The sequence below is a fragment of the Paramisgurnus dabryanus genome, chromosome 2 (genome assembly GCF_030506205.2).
Source record: "Paramisgurnus dabryanus chromosome 2, PD_genome_1.1, whole genome shotgun sequence".
In the NCBI taxonomy this organism is placed as follows: domain Eukaryota; kingdom Metazoa; phylum Chordata; class Actinopteri; order Cypriniformes; family Cobitidae; genus Paramisgurnus; species Paramisgurnus dabryanus.
In genome coordinates, this window is record NC_133338.1 from 52,793,916 (window position 1) to 52,813,839 (window position 19,924).

Here is a 19,924-nt window from a genome sequence, read left to right on the forward strand (position 1 = left end):
TAAAAATAGAAATAAATAATATACAGTATTTAAGGGAAAAAAAGAGACGTTGTGGAATATATATATAATAAAATAAAACTGTATAATATAACACCGGATATATTTTTGCCATATGAGTTGTAAAATTAGAAATATATTTGTTGCCCCTGAAATACATTTTGAACTATATGTTAATATATAAAGGTTAATACTAAAAATATTTTTTAACATTCAAAAATAGATTTAAGCTATACTTTCTAAAAATTTATTTAGCATATTTTTAAAACATATTTTTGGCCAAAGATTTTTTTTTGCCTCATGGGTCACATAAAATATACATAAAAATATATAAAATCAAATATATTTTCGGTAAGGGTTCCCTTACAAAAGGTTCATCATATTTGGGGGTCTTTGGCATCATAATTGAAAACCACTGCTTTGGGGAACCAAAAATAATTCTGCTGTGAACCTTTTTAACATGCACATCATGTACTAATACACATACTGATTAAATATATTGCTTGAATGCAGTGCAAGTCATGCAGTCAATAAATGCATATGCAAAAATGGCTTATTTCATAAGTGAGCCCATTAGATCTGGGTCCAAATTAAAATTATGGATTTTTCATAGGAATTTTTCCATCAAGAAAGCAGAATAGAATTCATTAAGATATGCATTATTATGTTTAAATGTGCATATTCACTCGAGCAAAAAATATGCACGTAGATTTCTTTGGAGGTATCTGAGAATACAGAATATAAATTACACTTAAGCCATTTATTCCTATGATTAACTGGATATTGTATGTATATCGTAAAGTTAAAGCCTCATCACTGCTTTATCATTTCGCTTATGTATAAGCATGAATTGGTTGATAAATGTGTCAATTGGAAGGGTCGCTCATCTATAAACACATCAGTGATTTTCCACTGGCCTGATTCCGCCCATATCATCGGGCTGCTCGAGGGGCTGGACGCGCAGTTGCGATGCGTCATATTCATTCGGGCCTTTTGCATCCCATTGCTAGGGAAAGGCCCTGATTTTCCCCTTGACAATAAACAACCACCCGAAGCTTATGCATTTTTACTAGTCTGAATCTTTATGATATTAAGGAGTCGAGGGGAAAACGCGACACAAGGTAGGTTAACGGCAGTGCTGTATATTATCGCAATAGCTACGGTTTGTGTGCTAGTAAACACACTTGCGGGATGTCTTACGTCGGGGTGCATGCAGTTTGCATGTTTTTCTGCATACGTGTTGTAAATGTTTGCAGTTGTGGATATATTGCATGTGAGAGTTGAAATGTCGCGGTTGCAGACGGGCAGATTGAGAGCGCGAGGGCATTAGCATCACAGGCTAGCGGTGCCGCCGCTAACTGAAGTTTTCCTGAACACAAACAGCGAATAAAAAAACACGGTTGTGGTTTTATAACAGGCCTTTTAGTGTTATTGTGCCTGTGGATGTTATGTTGAAGTCATTACTTGTAGTTTACATGAAACGGCGAATTAAGAGGATCAAATGACATTTCGGATTTCTCCCGTTTTTTTTTTTTTACGTTAACGTTAGCAAAATGCGATCGACTGGAGAAATTCGCGAGTTTTATTTTAGATGCTCAATGCGTGTATTGCAATGTTGTGATTGCTTGCATTGTGTTTTCATTGTTAATCACATGCTATGTTTTGTATGTTAGCATGTTATAATGGGAATGCATTTGTATGCATTTACATAATAAACTAATAGTAGTGTGTGCTATGTATGGATATATGCTAGTGCATCAGTCATGAAACAGTGATGTCCCTTTTGTAGATATAAATAAAAGTTTAAGTATAGTGTTTAGAGTTCACATCTGTGAATTTTTACAAATGTGATTTCCAAACCTAGAAACTTAAAACGGGAATATAAAATGTATATATCATCTCCGTGTCAAGCAGTGTCCCAATCTATCTAAACTCAACCATGAGATATGTGATAGATGGGGACACTGCTTGACATGGAGATGACAGTCAAAAACTGTTAATATTTCACTCTACATGTAAAAAAATAAACATTTTTTATGATGCTTTACCTAAACAATTCACTTCATATTCTGGCTATGCTCAATAAAACATTTAAAACAGTTCTTAATGAGTGCAACTTTTATATAGTGTAATGCTATAATATAATATGGTTTATTTTTCAAATAGTTAATCCTGTATATGGGCCATTCTACTACAGATATAGGAGCAAACAGCTGTCCCACTAAAATTGTCACTACCGAAAACAGTGATGTCATAACCGAAGCTTCGCCACATTTCGATCACATGACTTTAACATATGTTTGAGTTACATCAACATGTGTTTTTGTTATTTGTAACTTAACAAGCTAAGTGAACCTATTTCAACTTGATTTATTAAATTAAAATGGTAAGTTGAAATGACTTGCACAGCCAGTTGATTAAACTTAAAAATTAAGTAAAATATTTACAGTGTACAAGTGACAATTTTAGATACTTTTGAGTCTATCAAAGATGTTTTTTAGCGCATTGTTAGCTAGCACATGTCTAAAAACCACATTTTATGAAGCAAAACCCAACAACGTTTTCTTAAAGATGCAATTAAATTGAAATGAAAAATTATTTGTGTTGGAATGTTGTGGTATTTGTTTACAAATTACTTTTCTTTGAGCTTCATTATTTTTTTGAAATTTAAGAGCCCACATAATCTTTAATCCTACACGCAAATCTCCTCTCCTCCTCGAAATGAGCTCGCTTTACTTCCGGTCATATGGTATGGCAGGTGGGCAGGGCCTGTGAAAAGATCGCAGCGATTAGCAAATAGCAACATGACCCAACTTCAAACGATCCAATCAGTTCTCGATGGACGAATTCAAGTCCTCAAAATGGTGGGACCTTATCTACTCACCATGTAGTTATGAGAGAGATCGACACAGGAATATTTAATGTAGGGGTGTGATTAAAATCAGTCACAGCCAGTGGACACATTTTTTTAAACTGTTTCGGTTGTGACACGAAAATGCAGAGGTGTAACGATACATCGATATGGATCAATGCATTGATAAAATTTATAACAATACGATTGATGCATCGATGCCACACATAAAATATCGATATGAAGTACCTTTATTTTGACACTCTCCGCGTCCTTGTTCCTTGATGTATCATCCATCTATGCATTTCCGCCAAAGCGCACATTTTCATTTATTTTCGTGTGCTTTTGTCAGAAAGTGAATGCAATGCAGCAACAAAGCAGTGAAAGAGGCAGAAGATGATGTTGTGAGGACTATCGCACGCAAATCGTGGGTTTGGAAATAATTTGTATTTGGAAAATAGATTGGAAACACTAAAGACTTTGACTGTTGCCATCATAAGCTTGATCTTATGTTACATTTTTATCCTAAATTTTTTATTTTTCTATATGAAAAAAGTATTTTTTTTCTAGATAAAGTATCAATAAATAAATGAATTGAACTTTAATGCATTGAAGAAATGCTTGATGTATTGGCATATACCGCATCGCTGGCGGAGATAATTGATACTGTATCTTATACCACGGTGCCTTTATTCTGATTGGTTGAGAAATGTTCAATGGGTGATGATTTTTTGTAAACCGCACACCTAACCTGTCAAATGTCTTAAAAATAGGCACCACAGCAATGTTTGTGGTAACCGTGGTATAAGAAGAATAACTGACTCTGGTCCTTTGAATTATTCGAATATAATGCACATGCAAATTACCACCTTGGGTGTGCATTATTTTCTTATAATTCAACACCCTGTCGTTATTTATTCCTTGCGTATCACAATGAACTGTCCGATTTACACCCCTAATGTGCATCGATACATCGCGTTCCCATTGAAAAGACCTGTCTAAAAATCAATTCTAAATCGTAAGGCTCCGATTCAGTGTTTCATGCACAGCTTATGCATGTACTACGGCTCCGTGATCAGTAGGAAGTCCTTATCAATCTAAAATCACTATGAGTTTGACTTTAAAAAAGCAACACTCGTCAAACACAATCATTCAAAATATTCTCTATTATCATGAAAATACCTGAAACAATCTGAAGAACAGCGATATAAATATTCCTTTAGAAATTTCCTGAAATAGTGTTTGTAATGATACTTCTGCTGTGGCACAAATGGAGTTTCTGCACGAAAGCGCCCCCTGGCTTTTGAATGTGGCGGCATTTCACCGTAATTCATTCAAATTCATTAATTGAGAAAATCCGCATTTGCCCGATTAATTGTCACAACCCTAACCCCTAACATTTTTACATAAAGTTTAATGTTTTACAATGAAAATATAAAATAAATAAATATATTTTTTATCTTATTTTTTTAAATCCGAAAGATTTATTTTCAGGGAAATAATTTACACAGAATTTATTTCAGTATCATTTTAAAAAATATAAATTATGAGGTTATGTGGCTTTCACATAGGACGTGGTGTATGCTGCGCTCGCCACTGGGTTAAGCGCAGCCAAGCGATTTGCGCTCTGCTGGCCAGACCAAAGTAGGCAGGTTTTCAATAATTTACTACACTGTTTATATTTGGTTTAATGGAATACAGAGACTGATGTTGCCCGTCTCCATTTCATGTAACTTTAAGCTGCCTACCTACAACAAGCTACCTGACTTAAAACACATCTGACATGCCAACTTGAATTGCTATGTGTTTCCGTGACACGGCTTTCCTTCCGATGTCTCTATAGGAGCGTAAATTTGTATTATAACGCTCCGGGAATTCCGAAACACACAGTATAAGCTTTTCATCCAATTTGATTTTGGTGCTTGTTTGGATGCCACATTTTCTATTAGTCGCGCGGGTAATCGTCACAGAGCGCAGTGCAAAAGTTAAACTATTTTGAACTTTGCAACGTGAGCTCGTTGCAACAACAAACCGCTAGGGCTGTAATGATTAATCGTGCAAATGCGCATTTTTTCAATGAATGAATTTGAATGAATTACGGTGAAATCCCAGCACATCCAAAAGCCTGGGGGCGCTCTCGTGCAGGAACTCCCTCACTCACAGAAGAAGTAGTATTACGAATGCTATTCAATGTCTACAGGAATATTTATATCGCTTTTCTTCAAATTGTTTCAGGTATTTTCAAGATAATAAAGAATATTTTGAATGATTTTGTTTAACGAGTGATTTTAGATTGATAAGGACCTCCTACTGACCAAATGCCATAGTACACGCACAAGCTGTGCATGAAACACATAATCGATTTAAAATCGATTCTGAATCTATTTCAGACGGGCATTTTTAATGGGACACACAATTAATCGTTACAGCCCTACAAACCACCCTCGCAAGCCATTGACATGAATGGGTTTCATAGCGCAGCCACACCGCGTCCTGTGTGAAAGCCGCATCAAGGTTCGGGACAGCCAACTCCAAATAAAAGTAGCCAATAAATTATCACTTTATACGAATAAAGCTTACTGATGTTTTAAATATTATTGTATACTTTTCCAATGAATTTAATTTTAGATCTATTAAGCTTATTGATATTTAAATATTATTGTGGGTTTTAGTTGATAGAAGGGTCTTCGTAAATATAAGATTTAAGTACTTAATACTTTTTAAATGTTTTGTTTTTTTGGTTGTGGGGCAACAGGTTTCTGTAAATGGCCCATACACAAAAGAAAAGAACAAAGTTTGTGGGAATCTTGAGTATTTAAAAATATCTGCTTTATGACCCTTGTTTTTTTATTCATTGCAGGTATGCATTTGGAGACTCTTCTTTGTAATTCACATTAGAAAAATTCAGACGTTGCCCTCAGATTGATATCTAATCTAAAAATTCACTTTACTTGTACTATGAACAAGCTCACCCAAACCTCTTGAACATTTTGGCCATACGTCAACTACACAGCTCTTCCAGTGATCCGACCGAGAAAGTTTTTGTGCTGATCCCTAAAATCTGAATTCATACATGTACAGTGGAAGAATGACAGAAGCGTGGCAACAGCAGCATGCAGTGGCCCCTCCACCTGTCGGGCACCCCCTACTTCAGGGGGCAGAGAATCCTTTGGCCAGCGCTGCGTACGGTATCGTCCTACAGGCAGACCCGGCTTTACAGCAGTCTCAACATGGCCAACACGCACAGCAACACCCGCTGCCGGCCCAACAGCCTTCGCTGCAAGTGGGGAGTGAAGGTGGTCACAAATGCGGGGCATGCGGCCACGATATATCGCACCTGGCTAATCCCCATGAGCATCAGTGCATGGTTAACCAAGACCGTTCGTTCCAGTGCACTCAGTGCATGAAGATTTTCAACCAGGCCACGGATCTTCTAGAGCACCAGTGCGTCCAGGTTGAGCAGAAGCCGTTCGTGTGTGGCGTGTGCAAAATGGGATTTTCTCTTCTTACGTCTTTGGCGCAGCATCATAACGAGCACAACACCGGAAACAATCCGATGAAGTGCTCTATTTGTGAGAAAACGTACCGCCCGGATTCCGCTTCATCGAACCCTCAACAGCCCTCCACTGGTGAGACGTCTAGCGACGGGGCGGCCATGGGTTCCTCTTCCTCCACGGCTTTTCAGGGCTCCGACCGTCCGTACAAGTGCTCCGTGTGCAACAAATCGTTCCGACACCTCTCTGAACTGTCCCGTCACGAAAGGGTGCACACGGGAGAGAAACCCTACAAGTGCGACACCTGCGACAAAAGCTTCAGTCAGGCTTCACACCTGGCGCACCACCAGCGAACTCACAGCGCAGATCGGCCTTATAAATGCGCAGTTTGCGAAAAGACCTTCAAACACAGGCAGCACCTGGTACGGCACATGTACGCTCATTCCGGCGAGCACCTGTTCAAGTGCAACCTGTGCGAGCTTCATTTCAAAGAGTCCTCCGAGCTTCTCCATCATCAGTGCCAACCCGCCGGAGAGCGCCCCTTCCGCTGCACCGCATGTGGAAAAAGCTTTAAACGGCCCTCGGACCTGCGACAGCACGAGCGCACGCACTCCGAAGAGCGGCCTTTCCAGTGCGAGGAGTGTCAGATGAGCTTTAAGCAGCAGTATGCACTTGTTCGCCATCGACGCACGCACAAAAACCCAGCGGATCGTCCGTTCAAATGCAATCAGTGCGACAAGGGTTTCCTGCAACCTTCTCACCTTCTGTACCATCAGCATGTACACGGCATCGAAAGCCTGTTCAAATGCGCCGCCTGCCAGAAGGGCTTCAGACAATCCGGAGAGCTACTAAGGCACAAGTGCACGGAATCGAACTCTGGATCCAACGCTCCAGAAAAGCCTTACAAGTGTGACGTGTGTGGGAAGGGCTACAAAAAGTCGTCGACGTTACAGCGCCACCAAAACTCCCATTGCACCGAAAAGCCGCTCAAATGCTCGCTGTGCGGCCGTCGCTTCCAGTCGTCATCCGATTTTGTGCAGCACCGCTGCGACCCCGCCCGAGAAAAGCCAATGAAATGTGCGGACTGCGAACGGCGGTTTAAATATTCTTCAGAGCTGCAGCGCCATCGCAGAGTTCACACAGGTGAAAAACCCTTTAAGTGCCCCACCTGCGACAAAGGATTCAAGCAACGTGAGCACCTGGCTAAACATGGCATCGTCCACTCTCGTGAAGCCCAGTTCAAGTGCGTATGGTGTGGAGATTGTTTCGGAGAGCTGGGCGCGCTTCAAGAGCACACGGTTCAACACACCGCAGAAGGAGGGGGTTATCCGGCATCTTCATGCATTGAATAGTTCCTACTCCTCTGCAGACATTTAAATAACATTTAAACTTTATCTCAAAACATTTAGTGGAACTGTTAACGCTTTGCATAACCCAGAGGCATTGAACTTCTTGTTGGACTGGTAAGAAACTGCACAAAAAGTGACGACTTGTACAAGTCTTGTCAGACTCTGGGTAAATGTTGGCATCTATTTCCCGGACAGAAATTTGCTTCAGTTCGGTACCAACAGTGTTGACAAACAAACCATACACTAAATAGATAGCTACTCTACTGAAAATAAGCTTGTTGTTATGAACGTGTCTCTTGTGCAAATCGTTATGATACTTTACACCACGTTATACGCTTATGACTGGTGTTCTTAACAAATTAGATTAATTTAACATAAACTAAAAATTATTTAGTTTGAATTCTGCTTTGTTTATAAAATTCACCCTACCTAAAACACGACAAAATCAGAGATGCAGCTATCAGGTTTTTTTTAGATGGACTTGAATTGGTGCCCAAGGATTTGATCCTGATAGCCACTCGCCTTTTTCCAGTGCTCTCCATCTACAATCTACATCAGTTCATCATGGATCTGGAACACTGTATCTGAACAATATAGTGATTATATGTATTGGTAATGTATAACTTCACCTAACCCATGATGTAACAGGGTATATGTATGCATGAATAGCTTAAAATAATGAATACTGTTTGTTGTAATCTGTCATTGGTGCACATTTCTATGTTAACTCGTAAGCAAGGAACTACACCAGTATTTAGACGTTTATTTCACTATAGTGAATTTTGAATCATCTCTCACAATAACGCAATCGCTTGCAAATGCGGTTTTAGTAGTAAAATTTGATTTACAGGTAGGGCTGTCTAACGATTAATCGCAACTAATCGTTTGCAGAATAAAAGTTTTGGTTTACATAATTTGTGTATGCTGTGTATAATGATGTATAAATAAATACACACATATGTATAATTTTAAGAAAAAATATATTTGTATATTAAGTATATAAATTATATATAAATATGTATATACACATGTAAATATTTCTTACATGTATACATGGGTGTGTATTTATATATAAATAATTATTATACACAGTACACACAGATATATGATGTAAACAAAAACTTTCATTCTGCAAACGATTAGTTGCGATTAATCGTTATGCATCCCTATTTACAGGCAATGGGTAACAACAAAAACATAATTTTGTTTGCGAATTGCAAACAGACGTTGCGTTAGCTAAACAATGCTGTAGAAGTTGTAAAGTTACCTGTACATGGATGTTTTGTATCGCCTTGACTTGAGTACAGTGATAGTTTAGTATATGTTCGTGTATTCGCATTATACTGTAGACTGTGTGTTTGTGATCGATTTCCTCTCTATTGAGGACGTTACTTCTCTTGGTGGATTTATTTTTTTTGCCACAGACAAGCTGTTTAACTTCACTGCCACAAGTTTTGCGTTTGCTTTCTCCTTAAGTGGCTAAATGTTCCGAATACCATATATCTGTTGTTGGTATTTCAATCTTTTGATAATACAACATTTTAATTGGATTAAAATATCAAACCCGGGGATAGATATGCAACGGTAGAAATATTATGCTTCTCAGTACATGATTATGTAGCTGCTATTTCTAAAAAAGTCATCTTATAATGTAATTTGAGTGTTGAAGTATAGGTTATGTTTAACTCTATACTCACGAGTATTAAGTATTAGTTGAGTGTTCATTGTCAACTTGGAGAACTTTAAAAACCATGATACTTTATATAAATGCATATTCATGTTATATTGTAGGATTCTAACAGCTTGAATGTAAACATCGGAAACATTTCTTTTTCCTTTTTCGTGCCTCTGAAAGCCTTACTAACATGAATGGCTTATGTGTCAGTATTGTTTGTTTTTGTTATAGGTTCCTGTACTTTTATTTTCATCTGCATTAAATGCAGTTAGAGATTGAACGGTCATTGCTTGTAAAGCAAAATTCTCAAATGTGTTGTTTTGTATTTGAGTGAGAACAGATGTGATCTATACAATCCAGCACCTTCTTTTGTATGTTGTTCAGTCCATCCCTTGTACTGTATGTTTAAATTTTTCTGTGTTTCTTAGACAAGTCAGTGAAGAGGCTACAGCTGTAAATTTGCCATATTGTGTTTTTCTTTCATTTTAACAAAAATGTGGCATGTCATAACCTCACAAGACATTTACAAAAATAAATGTTTGTAAACATAGGTAGTAAGTGTAATTCTTTGCGAAGTAAACCGTAAAACCCGATGTGTTACCGTTTTGAAGTTGCTTTGAAATGATCAATCTTAAACAGTATTTCTACAAATGTATAGGTCTAGTTTTCCAGATATCCTAGACCCAGAGAAAAATGCATGTTTGAGCTGCCTTAAGATATGTCAGTGCAAGATGTTTTTAAATTAACATATCAGTGACATAATTGTTTTGTATCAAGATGCACAACCAGTACTTTTTTTTTTGTAAGGTATGTTTGTAAAAATTATTAAATGTCCTAATATAACTAAAGCCTAGTCCAGGATTAATCTAAACCTTGTACAGGAAACTGACCCTTCGTGATTAAAACACAACATTGTATTTGAGTTAAATTGATTCATATTTTTTACACACAATTCTTCTAAATTATTATTTTTACATTATTTCTGAGCATTCCAATAAACATGTTTAATTTCCTACTAACCAGCAATATATCAAACATCTATTCAAAATGGCATAATTGCTCAACAAAAATGCTTAATTTAAATATTTTAAAACCAGGAAAATGTATAATGCAAAATTTAATTTTTTTTTGTATATGAAGTACCATGAAAACTCATATAACACACATAATAAATATCCCATGGTAAACCTTAGGAAGTTAAGAATAAACAAGTTAATCTAGGGCAATGAGTGCCTACTTGGGCTACTCTGAAGAAGATAAAATATGATTTATTGACCAACACATAACCCCCATTTATGATATTTCATAATCAATTAACTTTACTATTTCATGATTGGTTTATAATTATAACATTATGGGGCAGTTTCCCGGACAGGGTTTAGATTAAACCAGGATTAGATTATTTACCTTAGTTATTTTAGGACATTTATGTAGTTTTTACAAACAAACCTTGTCAAAAACTATACTGGTGTGCGTCTTGAGACAAAACAATGGAACTGATATATGTTAAAATATGTTAGTGCAAGGTGTTTTGAAATTACTGCAGCTCAAAAATGCATTTTAGTTTGGGACTAGGATAAACCATGTCTGGGAAACCACCCCTATAATAATAAAATTATAGTATTAGAAAAACATACTATTAAAGAGTCAAAAAAGTTAAACGATTATGTCCTTCAAAACTATAATTATTTCCCCCTTTAAATTATAAGATAAACGTCCTGTATTAAATACATATAAATTCTAAATTGCACAGAACATACGCCAAAGGGAGGCTCTTATTTTGACATGAGCGCACAGGACGTTCATTGAGTATTTCCGGTGTCTAACCGAGCGATTGAAAAATCGACAGGAGCGCGATAAAGGACTAAAATCAGCAGATCCCCTCGATCACACACTGAATTTAACACCAGGGATCACCGGCAGGGACCGGAACGCTGCGATTGCAAATTAATCGTAAACCTGGAGCCGTGGATCCGGAAGTCGTAGCGGCCAAATAAACCGATTCATCGATTTTGCTAGCCTAGTTAGCACTGTTACCCGGAGAGGATGTTACATTAAGATAAATAAAAAAAGTAATGGTAAATGAAATAAACAGCGATGATCAAATGCTTATCATCCACCCAGACAATCGATCAACCTGACAGTTCGGCGTGTTTACGTTTCATTTTACCGCGTATCAACATCACATTGGCGGACTTGACAGATCTGCGCTTTGGATAAATATATTGCATTCATTTCCACCCGCATACGTATTTGGTTTAATGTAAAAATACAAAAGCTCCTACAGGCAATATTATATGTTCATGCGTGTGTTGCTGTTGTTTTAAAAGCTGTTACATTATTTATTTATATATAAATAGATATTTTACCTACTAACCGAACGGATTTTAGGCTGACTATAACTTTAATCCCTGTTTTTAATAAACTGGCGCTCTATCAGCAGATAAACAGGTTTTTGCACAGTTTCAACCGCCCCCTTATTTTTGCTTTGGCTTTTAGTGCTGCGAGCGTCAGCGCGAGGTCATGCGCGCCGCTGCACAGCAGCTGTCAATCACCATCGCTCGCGAGAGATCGCATTGAAGCTTTTTACAGTATCGTGGGGTTTTACTGTATCGTCCGCGGTTATTCACAGCAGACTCGCTCGACTCCTGACTCTCGCGTAGAGAAACTCGTCGTTGCAGGTGGAGGGGAGGCGTTTCGACTGGCCCAGCCCGACATGCCAGGTCCCGTGAGCAGTAAAGCCCGCGTGTATGCTGATGCCAACACTGTCAAGAGCAAAGAGTACTGGGATTATGAGGCTCACGTGCCCAGTTGGAGGTACTGATGATTCTGCACTGACATAATTTCTGCTGGGAAGGGGGGCGGTACTATGGAAAAGTAATGATATCAGTTAGTAATACCATCCCTGGCTGCTAAAAAATCAATAGAAACCATCATACAAAACATACTAGTGGTCTTAATGGTTATAGTTAAGTATGGTTTATTAGTGTAGTATAGTATTATTATAATGTATAATATTTTATTGTTTTTTATAGGGTTTTATAGCATAGTATTGTATAATCATTGTAGTATAATAGTGGTATAATATCGTTTTTTTACAGTACTTTATATTTAATCGTTTAGCAGTGTATTGTATAGTATTGTGTAGTTGTAAATTGTATAAGCACAATATTTTATTGTATAGTATAGTATAGTGTAGTATTTTTTGTTTAGTTTAGTGTAGTGTAGTATACTATTGTGTAGTTGTAAATTGTATAAGCATTGTATAATATAGTGTTACATAGTACAGTAGTATTTTATTGTTCAGTGAACTGTAGTATAGTATAACGTAGTATTAAATGGTATAGCATTGTAAAGTGTAGTATTGCTATGTATAATATGAAAGTATACAAAGTATAGCTTTGTATAGTACAGTACTGTAGTTCTATTGTATTTTGTTATTATATAGTGTAGTATTGTATTGTACTGTATTAGCATTGTATAGTATAGTTTGGGTATAGTATAGTATTTTTATAGTTTAGTATAGTATATCGTAGTGTAGTGTTGAATTCATAGCAATGTTGCCTTTGCATAGTATAAAAGTATACAAAGTATTTTTGTAGCTTTGTATAGTATAGTAAGGTAACACATATATTGTATTGTATTGTATATTTTATTAGTGTAGTATTTTTTTTAATTTTTTTTATAGTATTTTATTGTTTGGTATAGTCAGTGTAGTATAGTGGTCTCTGTGGGTCTTTGGTTGTGTTGGGTTCCACTGATGGTATGTTTAATTAAACACCATTTAATCATAGTAGAATTAACCAAAAGAGTACATTGAAGTTGTATAATGATTTTCATAATGGAAAACTCGGGTTGCATAACGATTAATCATGGTTAATCTATTGCAGAATAAAGGTTTTTGTATACATCATATATGTGTGTGAACTGTAAATAATAATTAATAATTATTTATATGTATTTATATATATATATATATATCAATATATATAAACATACATATAAAAATATATATAAAAAATATATTTATATATTAAGTATTTACATATAATATGAATTATACATACATATACACATGTAAACATTTTTTAAATATATACATGCATGTGTGTGTTTTTATTTATACAAGGTTATTATTATACACAGTAGACACGCATATATGATGTAAACAAAACTTTTATTTTGCTATAAATTAATCACAATTAATCGTTATGCAACCCTAATGGAAACTGCTTTTTTTACAGCAGGGATGGTAATAAATGATTACCATGTTCTGGCATCATGTTGTGTTTAATAAAGGTTTCTTATAAAGAATTTTAAATAGATAGGTCTAATAATAACCATGGTGTTACAATGGTACGTGTCCAAAAACATAATGTTGCACATCTATAATTAATTCTTTGCTTTCTCTCTCTCTCTCTTTCTTTCTCTCTCTCTCTGATCCAGCAACCAGGATGATTACCAGCTCGTGCGAAAGCTTGGAAGAGGCAAATATAGTGAAGTGTTTGAAGCAATCAACATTAACAGCAATGACAGGGTAGTTGTTAAAATACTGAAGGTAAGAACGGTTGGTCTCTTATGTTAGGGGTAGGGATCGACCGATATGGATTTTTCAGTGCCGATGCCGATACCGATTTTTGTTTAATCAGCCTTAGCCGATGACTGATCTGCTGCTTTTCTTAAGTCCGATATTTGGAGCCGATACTGCTTTTGCTCACTGGTGCCAAATGTTACAAGTCTCAATTTTAAAAAAGTAACATTTTATTGAACTTAAAAAAACTATATTTAACAAATGGTAAAAACAGGTGACTATCTTTCGATGTTGTCATGGAAAGGGTGGTTGTTTTTAGTCACATGACCTGCAATCGCTTGTGGCTTCCAGCACTCTGTCTGTAAATAATGCTGGATAAAATTCGGAGAACACGGCAGCAAAAAACCCCTCACAAATATATCGGTCTATCACTAGTTAGGGTCTGAGCATCAGTTTGAAAATCTTTCTTAATGTTTGTTTACCTTTGCAGCCGGTTAAGAAGAAGAAGATTAAGCGTGAGATCAAAATTTTGGAGAACCTAAGGGGAGGAACCAACATCATTCGTCTTGTAGACACAGTAAAGGATCCAGTGGTGAGTGCTACAGGATATAAATCCTAATGGGAATGCATAAGAATAATTAGGAATTTTAAAGTCTATTTGGAATTGGATGTTTATACTAAATGTATCTTCTTATAACACAAATTTGTCTTTTTTTGTTGACAGTCTAGAACGCCTGCTCTGGTGTTTGAATACATCAATAACACAGATTTCAAGGTATCACTTTTATTTCCAGGCGCTACAAAACCTGCAAGACTTCACAAATGTCTTCATGCTGTTAAACTGTGGTTTAAAAATAAACTGAATGGAAAATTTTCTCTCATTTCTCACATTCTGTTGTGCTCATTTGCAGGACCTCTACCAGAGACTAACAGATTTTGACATCCGATTTTACTTGTATGAACTTCTCAAGGTAAGCGCTATTTATTGTAGCTAAAAACGTTTTTTTTTCTTTTTAGTAAGAGATTGCTCATGTGTCCTGTGTCTCTACAGGCTTTGGACTACTCTCACAGCATGGGCATCATGCATCGCGATGTCAAACCACACAATGTCATGATAGACCACCAGATGAGAAAGGTAAGCATGGATTAATACTTATCTTTGATGCAATTTTTGTTGCAAATCAATGTGAAGGTGCTCTTAAAATCTGTTTTTGTTTGTGTGCTGTAGTTGAGGCTCATAGATTGGGGTCTGGCTGAGTTTTACCACCCCGCACAGGAATACAATGTACGGGTTGCCTCAAGATCATACAAAGGGCCCGAGCTGTTGGTTGATTATCAGGTACATACTGTGTTTATAGTATGTGTATAATTCAAAGTCACTTGAAACAGATATGTGAATTTGTGTCATCTGTATTATCTATATCTAAGCTATAAAGATACATGAAGATACTCTTATTTAACAAACATCAGGTATTGTTTCGAGCTTAGACTTTCAATAACATTTTATTCGCCAAGGCAAGTTTATTTATATAGCACATTACATACATTGAGATCATTCAAAGTGCTTAGAAATAAATTATTTCAAAGAGGGTGAAAAATTAAGAGAAAAAAAAAAACATTACATTTTGGAGATATTTAAAGGTGCAGTGTGTAATTTTTAGCAAGATCTCTTGACAGAAATGCTAAATAATATACAAAACTATATTATCAGGGGTGTATAAAGACCGTTTTATAATTAACCGTTATGCTTTTATTACCTTAGAATGAGACATTTTTATCTACATACACGAGGGTCCCCTAACGTGGAAGTCGCCATTTTGTGCCGCCATGTTTCTACAGAAGCCCTTAAAGGACAAACTTGTTTCTAAGTTGTCTCTGACAATGACATGTTTTTTCGGTGGCGGCTACCGTAGCTTGTCAATACGTTTCAAAAGTGAGCAGTGGACTGAGCCATTGGGTGCAAATCACAACCTCACCACTAGATGCCGCTAAAATTTACACACTGCACCTTTAAAAGCATAATAAAATATCACAATAATAAACAAAGAAACATAAGAATTTAAACTATGAATTAAAAGGAAAAATTATTGGTATCGGCAAATACATCTTTCTGTTCCTTAAATTTGTTGTCATGAATAAACACTGGCATGTAAAGCCAAAGTTAGGCACACAGTAAAATGACCAATCATTATTCACTTTATGACCCAATGTTACATTGTGCATAATCTTATTCAAACAGTACTGTGAGGTGTTAGATCTGCAGTATATTTGCCTTTTTTATTATTTAAAATGGGTATATTGAATATTATGCATCACATGTTTATCTTCACCAATTTTCTGCTTGTCTCTTATTTACTATAATTACATTCGTGTATATCGGCCATATTGCTTTCCACATTGGCCATTAAAAACCCATACTGGTCAACCACTACATTTTATCACAAGCTTCTTTCCAGAATGTTTTGAGTATGGTGTTTAAAATGAAATAAAATTTTTCAGATGTATGACTACAGTCTGGACATGTGGAGCTTGGGTTGTATGTTAGCCAGCATGATCTTCCAGAAAGAGCCGTTTTTCCACGGTCAGGACAACTATGATCAGGTATGACCATTCATTCATGCTTGTATAAATTTTTTGAGAATATTTCCCTTATTATAGTATTTTAAATACAATTGTTTGTTACAGCTGGTCAGAATTGCCAAGGTTCTTGGAACAGAAGAGCTGTTTAGCTACCTGAACAAGTATCACATCGAGTTGGACACACGTTTCAAAGATTTGCTTGGCCAGTAAGTCTTTAACAGTCGAAGTGAAATTTTTATTAGTAGTTTTTGGGATGCAAAACTATACCTACAATTATCCATTTTTATTATGGCTGATAACCGATATGATGTCAGACCTATATTGTTTTTCAGAATAGCTGTTCACACTAGAACTTTTACACTTCAAATAACAGTAATGATTTGATATTTTGTGTATCTCTAGTATATATTGTGAATTTAAATTTGTAGCCTTTTTAAATTTTATAAATGCATGCTTTAGGCAGAATCGAAAACGCTGGGAGAACTTTGTTCAGCCAGAGAATCAGCACCTGGTGAGCCCCGAAGCTTTGGATTTGCTGGATAAACTCCTGCGTTATGATCATCAACAGAGATTGACGGCACAAGAGGCCATGGAACATCCCTACTTCTGTAAGTAACATGTCCTTTATGTCATTTATTCAATTCTTATTTTTAAATTAGCATATTTGGAGACATGAATCAGTATTATTATGAAAGCACTGGTTTCCATTACAGATAAAAACTATTGCGAAATGACACATCGGTTTCCATTAAAGGAAAACACCACTGTTTTTCAATATTTTACTATGTTTTTAACTTAATTTTAGATGACTTCATATCTTTAATATCTTATAATTTCCTATCTTTTTTCAATGGGTGCACTTTTAATCTTTGTACAGCGTTTTTTTGAATGTGTTAGCATTTAGCCTAGCCCCATTCATTCCTATGGCTCCAAACAAAAGTTGTATTTTGTGCCACCATACTAACTCGTGTAACTACTCATGTAACAGTCTTTAAATAGGGAAAACATGGAAGTGTTTGGTGGCTTCTAAATTCATCCCTGTTTGGATCCTAAGGAATGAATGGCGCTAGGCTAAATGCTAACACATTTAAGAGGCGCTGTACAAAGATTAAAAGTGCACGCATTGAAAAAAGATAGGTATGTATTAATTCGTATACGTTGAGGTAAGAACATAATAAAATATTGAAAAACTGTGGTGTTTTCCTTTAACAATGTTTTGTGACTATAATTTTTCATTACATTTTCAAGTCATTAAAAAAAATCATGGCGATGGATGTTTGTAGGGTTATATATATCACAGCCACTGTACTAGCCAATATTTTTAATCTAAGGAGATGCAAGTGTGTTATCTAAACCTGAAAATATATTTTAAGTTTATTTATTTATAGAGCACATTTAAAACAGCGCACATGCTGACCAAACTGACGCAAAGTGAATGCATAAAAAGATAGAGACAAGAAAGATAATAATCATATATTAATACAATTAAAGATAAAAGAACGTAAAAAATAAGTCTAAAAAACATAAAACAGTCTATAAAGATTACACAATATTAAAAGCCAGTGAGAAAAAGTAGGATTTTAATCGTCTCATCGCGATTGTTTGACCTCATCGCGATGATTTCCGATCACCGCAATGATTGCACATCTCTCTAAAAAACACAAGGGGGAGCTGCAGCGCCTGTATAAGCTAGACAGTATCAGATTACTTTTAAATATGTGTTATGTGTATAATAATTTACTGCCAGATAAACCTTGCAAAAGATTTTATTTAAATAATCACAACAAAGTAATTGAAAATTAATTTATGAGCAAACAAAAAATTTATGAGAATTAAATGTCAAAGCAAAAAAAACAGGTAATTAATCGTAATGATAGTCACAATTTGTAGTAATTAACCGTCAGCCAAATTTCATAACCGTGACAGATCTACACATATGACAGTGTACGCACGGCTTACTTCATTGACGCGAACAAAGCCGTTGGACGCATGTAATATCTGTCCTGGCCTACAGGGGTCCAAAAGGAGCATTTAACTAGGTTTAAAGGGGTGATGCCACAAACTCATGTAAACATTGTTGTACTCATTCATGGTATAGTATAAATGTGTGTTGTTTTGCATAATCTCTAAAATATATGGCCTCCATTGTTGATGTTGCTTGCATGTGTTCCGGTCCGTTGTGTTTAAGCAGTTTTCATCGACTAGCTTGTAAATCAACGCCCTCTTCTGGATAAACTATTTACTGCAAGTAAAATAATTGCAAATGAATTGCACATTTTCGACCTGTACATACAAAGTAGGCGACCTGAATGCAAATTAAAATCATTTACAGTTTTGCGATATATTTCTTTTTACGAATTGCCTGAGCGTAAAAACGTTTTCTGCAATTTATGTGAGTATACGAAATTGGAGGGTTTCCATTGGGCGATTTTTCAATTTGCAGTTTCAATTTGCGCAATTTGAAAGGTAATGGAAACAATTTATGAATCACTACCTGCTTACGATTGACAAGTTATGCAAATCCATTTTGTTTTTTTATAGATCCCGTGCTGAAGGGAAAACCTCTGTCTAACTCGGAGGGCGCTCTTGCAATAAGCAGCTCAGCCACAACATGATGAGCTAAAAGCAGGTAAGACGAAAATCGCATGGAGTCAGTCGCAGTGTTTTCACACTTCCGGTTTAAGGTACTCATATTCTTTGACTGTTTCTTCCAGGAAAACCTTTTTTACCTCAACATGTCACGCAGAGACGTGCTGCCTTTCAGGTGTGAAACTTCAGTTTACTGGAGCAGAAGTTATTAAGCAACACAAGACTTGTACAGATCGAACACGACGGGCATCAGCCCTTCTCCCACATTCACTTTGTATTAGTGCTGCTTGCCATTATTTCCTAGGTACCAGATTGGTGTTCTGTTGTTTATCCTCTCATCTTCTTTCTTCCTTCCCTTTTTTGAGTTTGACATTTCCATTTGAGTTTTGGAACAACACTGAATTAAGCTATGATATTAAGATTGAGAAAGAATGCCTGCTCTTTCCTCAAGACTCTCAGGCTATAGATGACTGACGGGGCTCAGGATCCTGCTTGTATTATGTACTGGAAGATTGTGTTGTTCAATGACTTGCCCTGCTGATATGAGCTCAGATTATAAACTATAGTATTGTCAGGTATGGAGGCTTTACTGCAATTTATTGAGAATAAGATATATTAAATGAAACTGTTTGTAATCGGCCTGATGTTGTTTTTGTTTCCCCACTGTATTCAAAGTGTGTGAGTTATTATGGTGCGTTCACACCAGACGCGAATAAAGCATTAAGCGCATTAAAGTGATTTACATGTTAAGTCAATGCAAAGACGCGGTAGACATCCTGTGGTGCGTTTTCGTGAATTAGGTGGCACAAATTGAGCGTTTTGGACGTTTGGAGTTGAAAAATCTGAACTTTGCAAAAT

The 19,924-nt window shown here is 36.2% G+C and overlaps 2 protein-coding genes across 2 annotated transcripts; both read left to right on the forward strand.

The window, feature by feature from the left end:
• The first annotated feature begins 932 nt into the window (after nt 1-932).
• Nucleotides 933-9,916, forward strand: znf319a (zinc finger protein 319a). The gene is made up of 2 exons (XM_065261691.1): nt 933-1,118; nt 5,709-9,916. The coding sequence occupies exon 2, from the start codon at nt 5,922-5,924 to the stop codon at nt 7,692-7,694; it is 1,773 nt and encodes a 590-aa protein (XP_065117763.1). The 5' UTR covers nt 933-1,118; nt 5,709-5,921; the 3' UTR covers nt 7,695-9,916.
• A 2,034-nt stretch (nt 9,917-11,950) lies between these two features.
• Nucleotides 11,951-19,701, forward strand: csnk2a2a (casein kinase 2, alpha prime polypeptide a). Its single transcript, XM_065261693.2, has 12 exons — nt 11,951-12,183; nt 13,813-13,924; nt 14,388-14,489; nt 14,622-14,672; nt 14,809-14,868; nt 14,949-15,032; nt 15,126-15,236; nt 16,397-16,498; nt 16,583-16,683; nt 16,937-17,085; nt 19,019-19,106; nt 19,192-19,701. Exons 1-11 carry the CDS (start codon nt 12,083-12,085, stop codon nt 19,090-19,092), a joined length of 1,047 nt encoding a protein of 348 aa, XP_065117765.1. The 5' UTR covers nt 11,951-12,082; the 3' UTR covers nt 19,093-19,106; nt 19,192-19,701.
• The last annotated feature ends 223 nt before the right edge of the window (nt 19,702-19,924 follow it).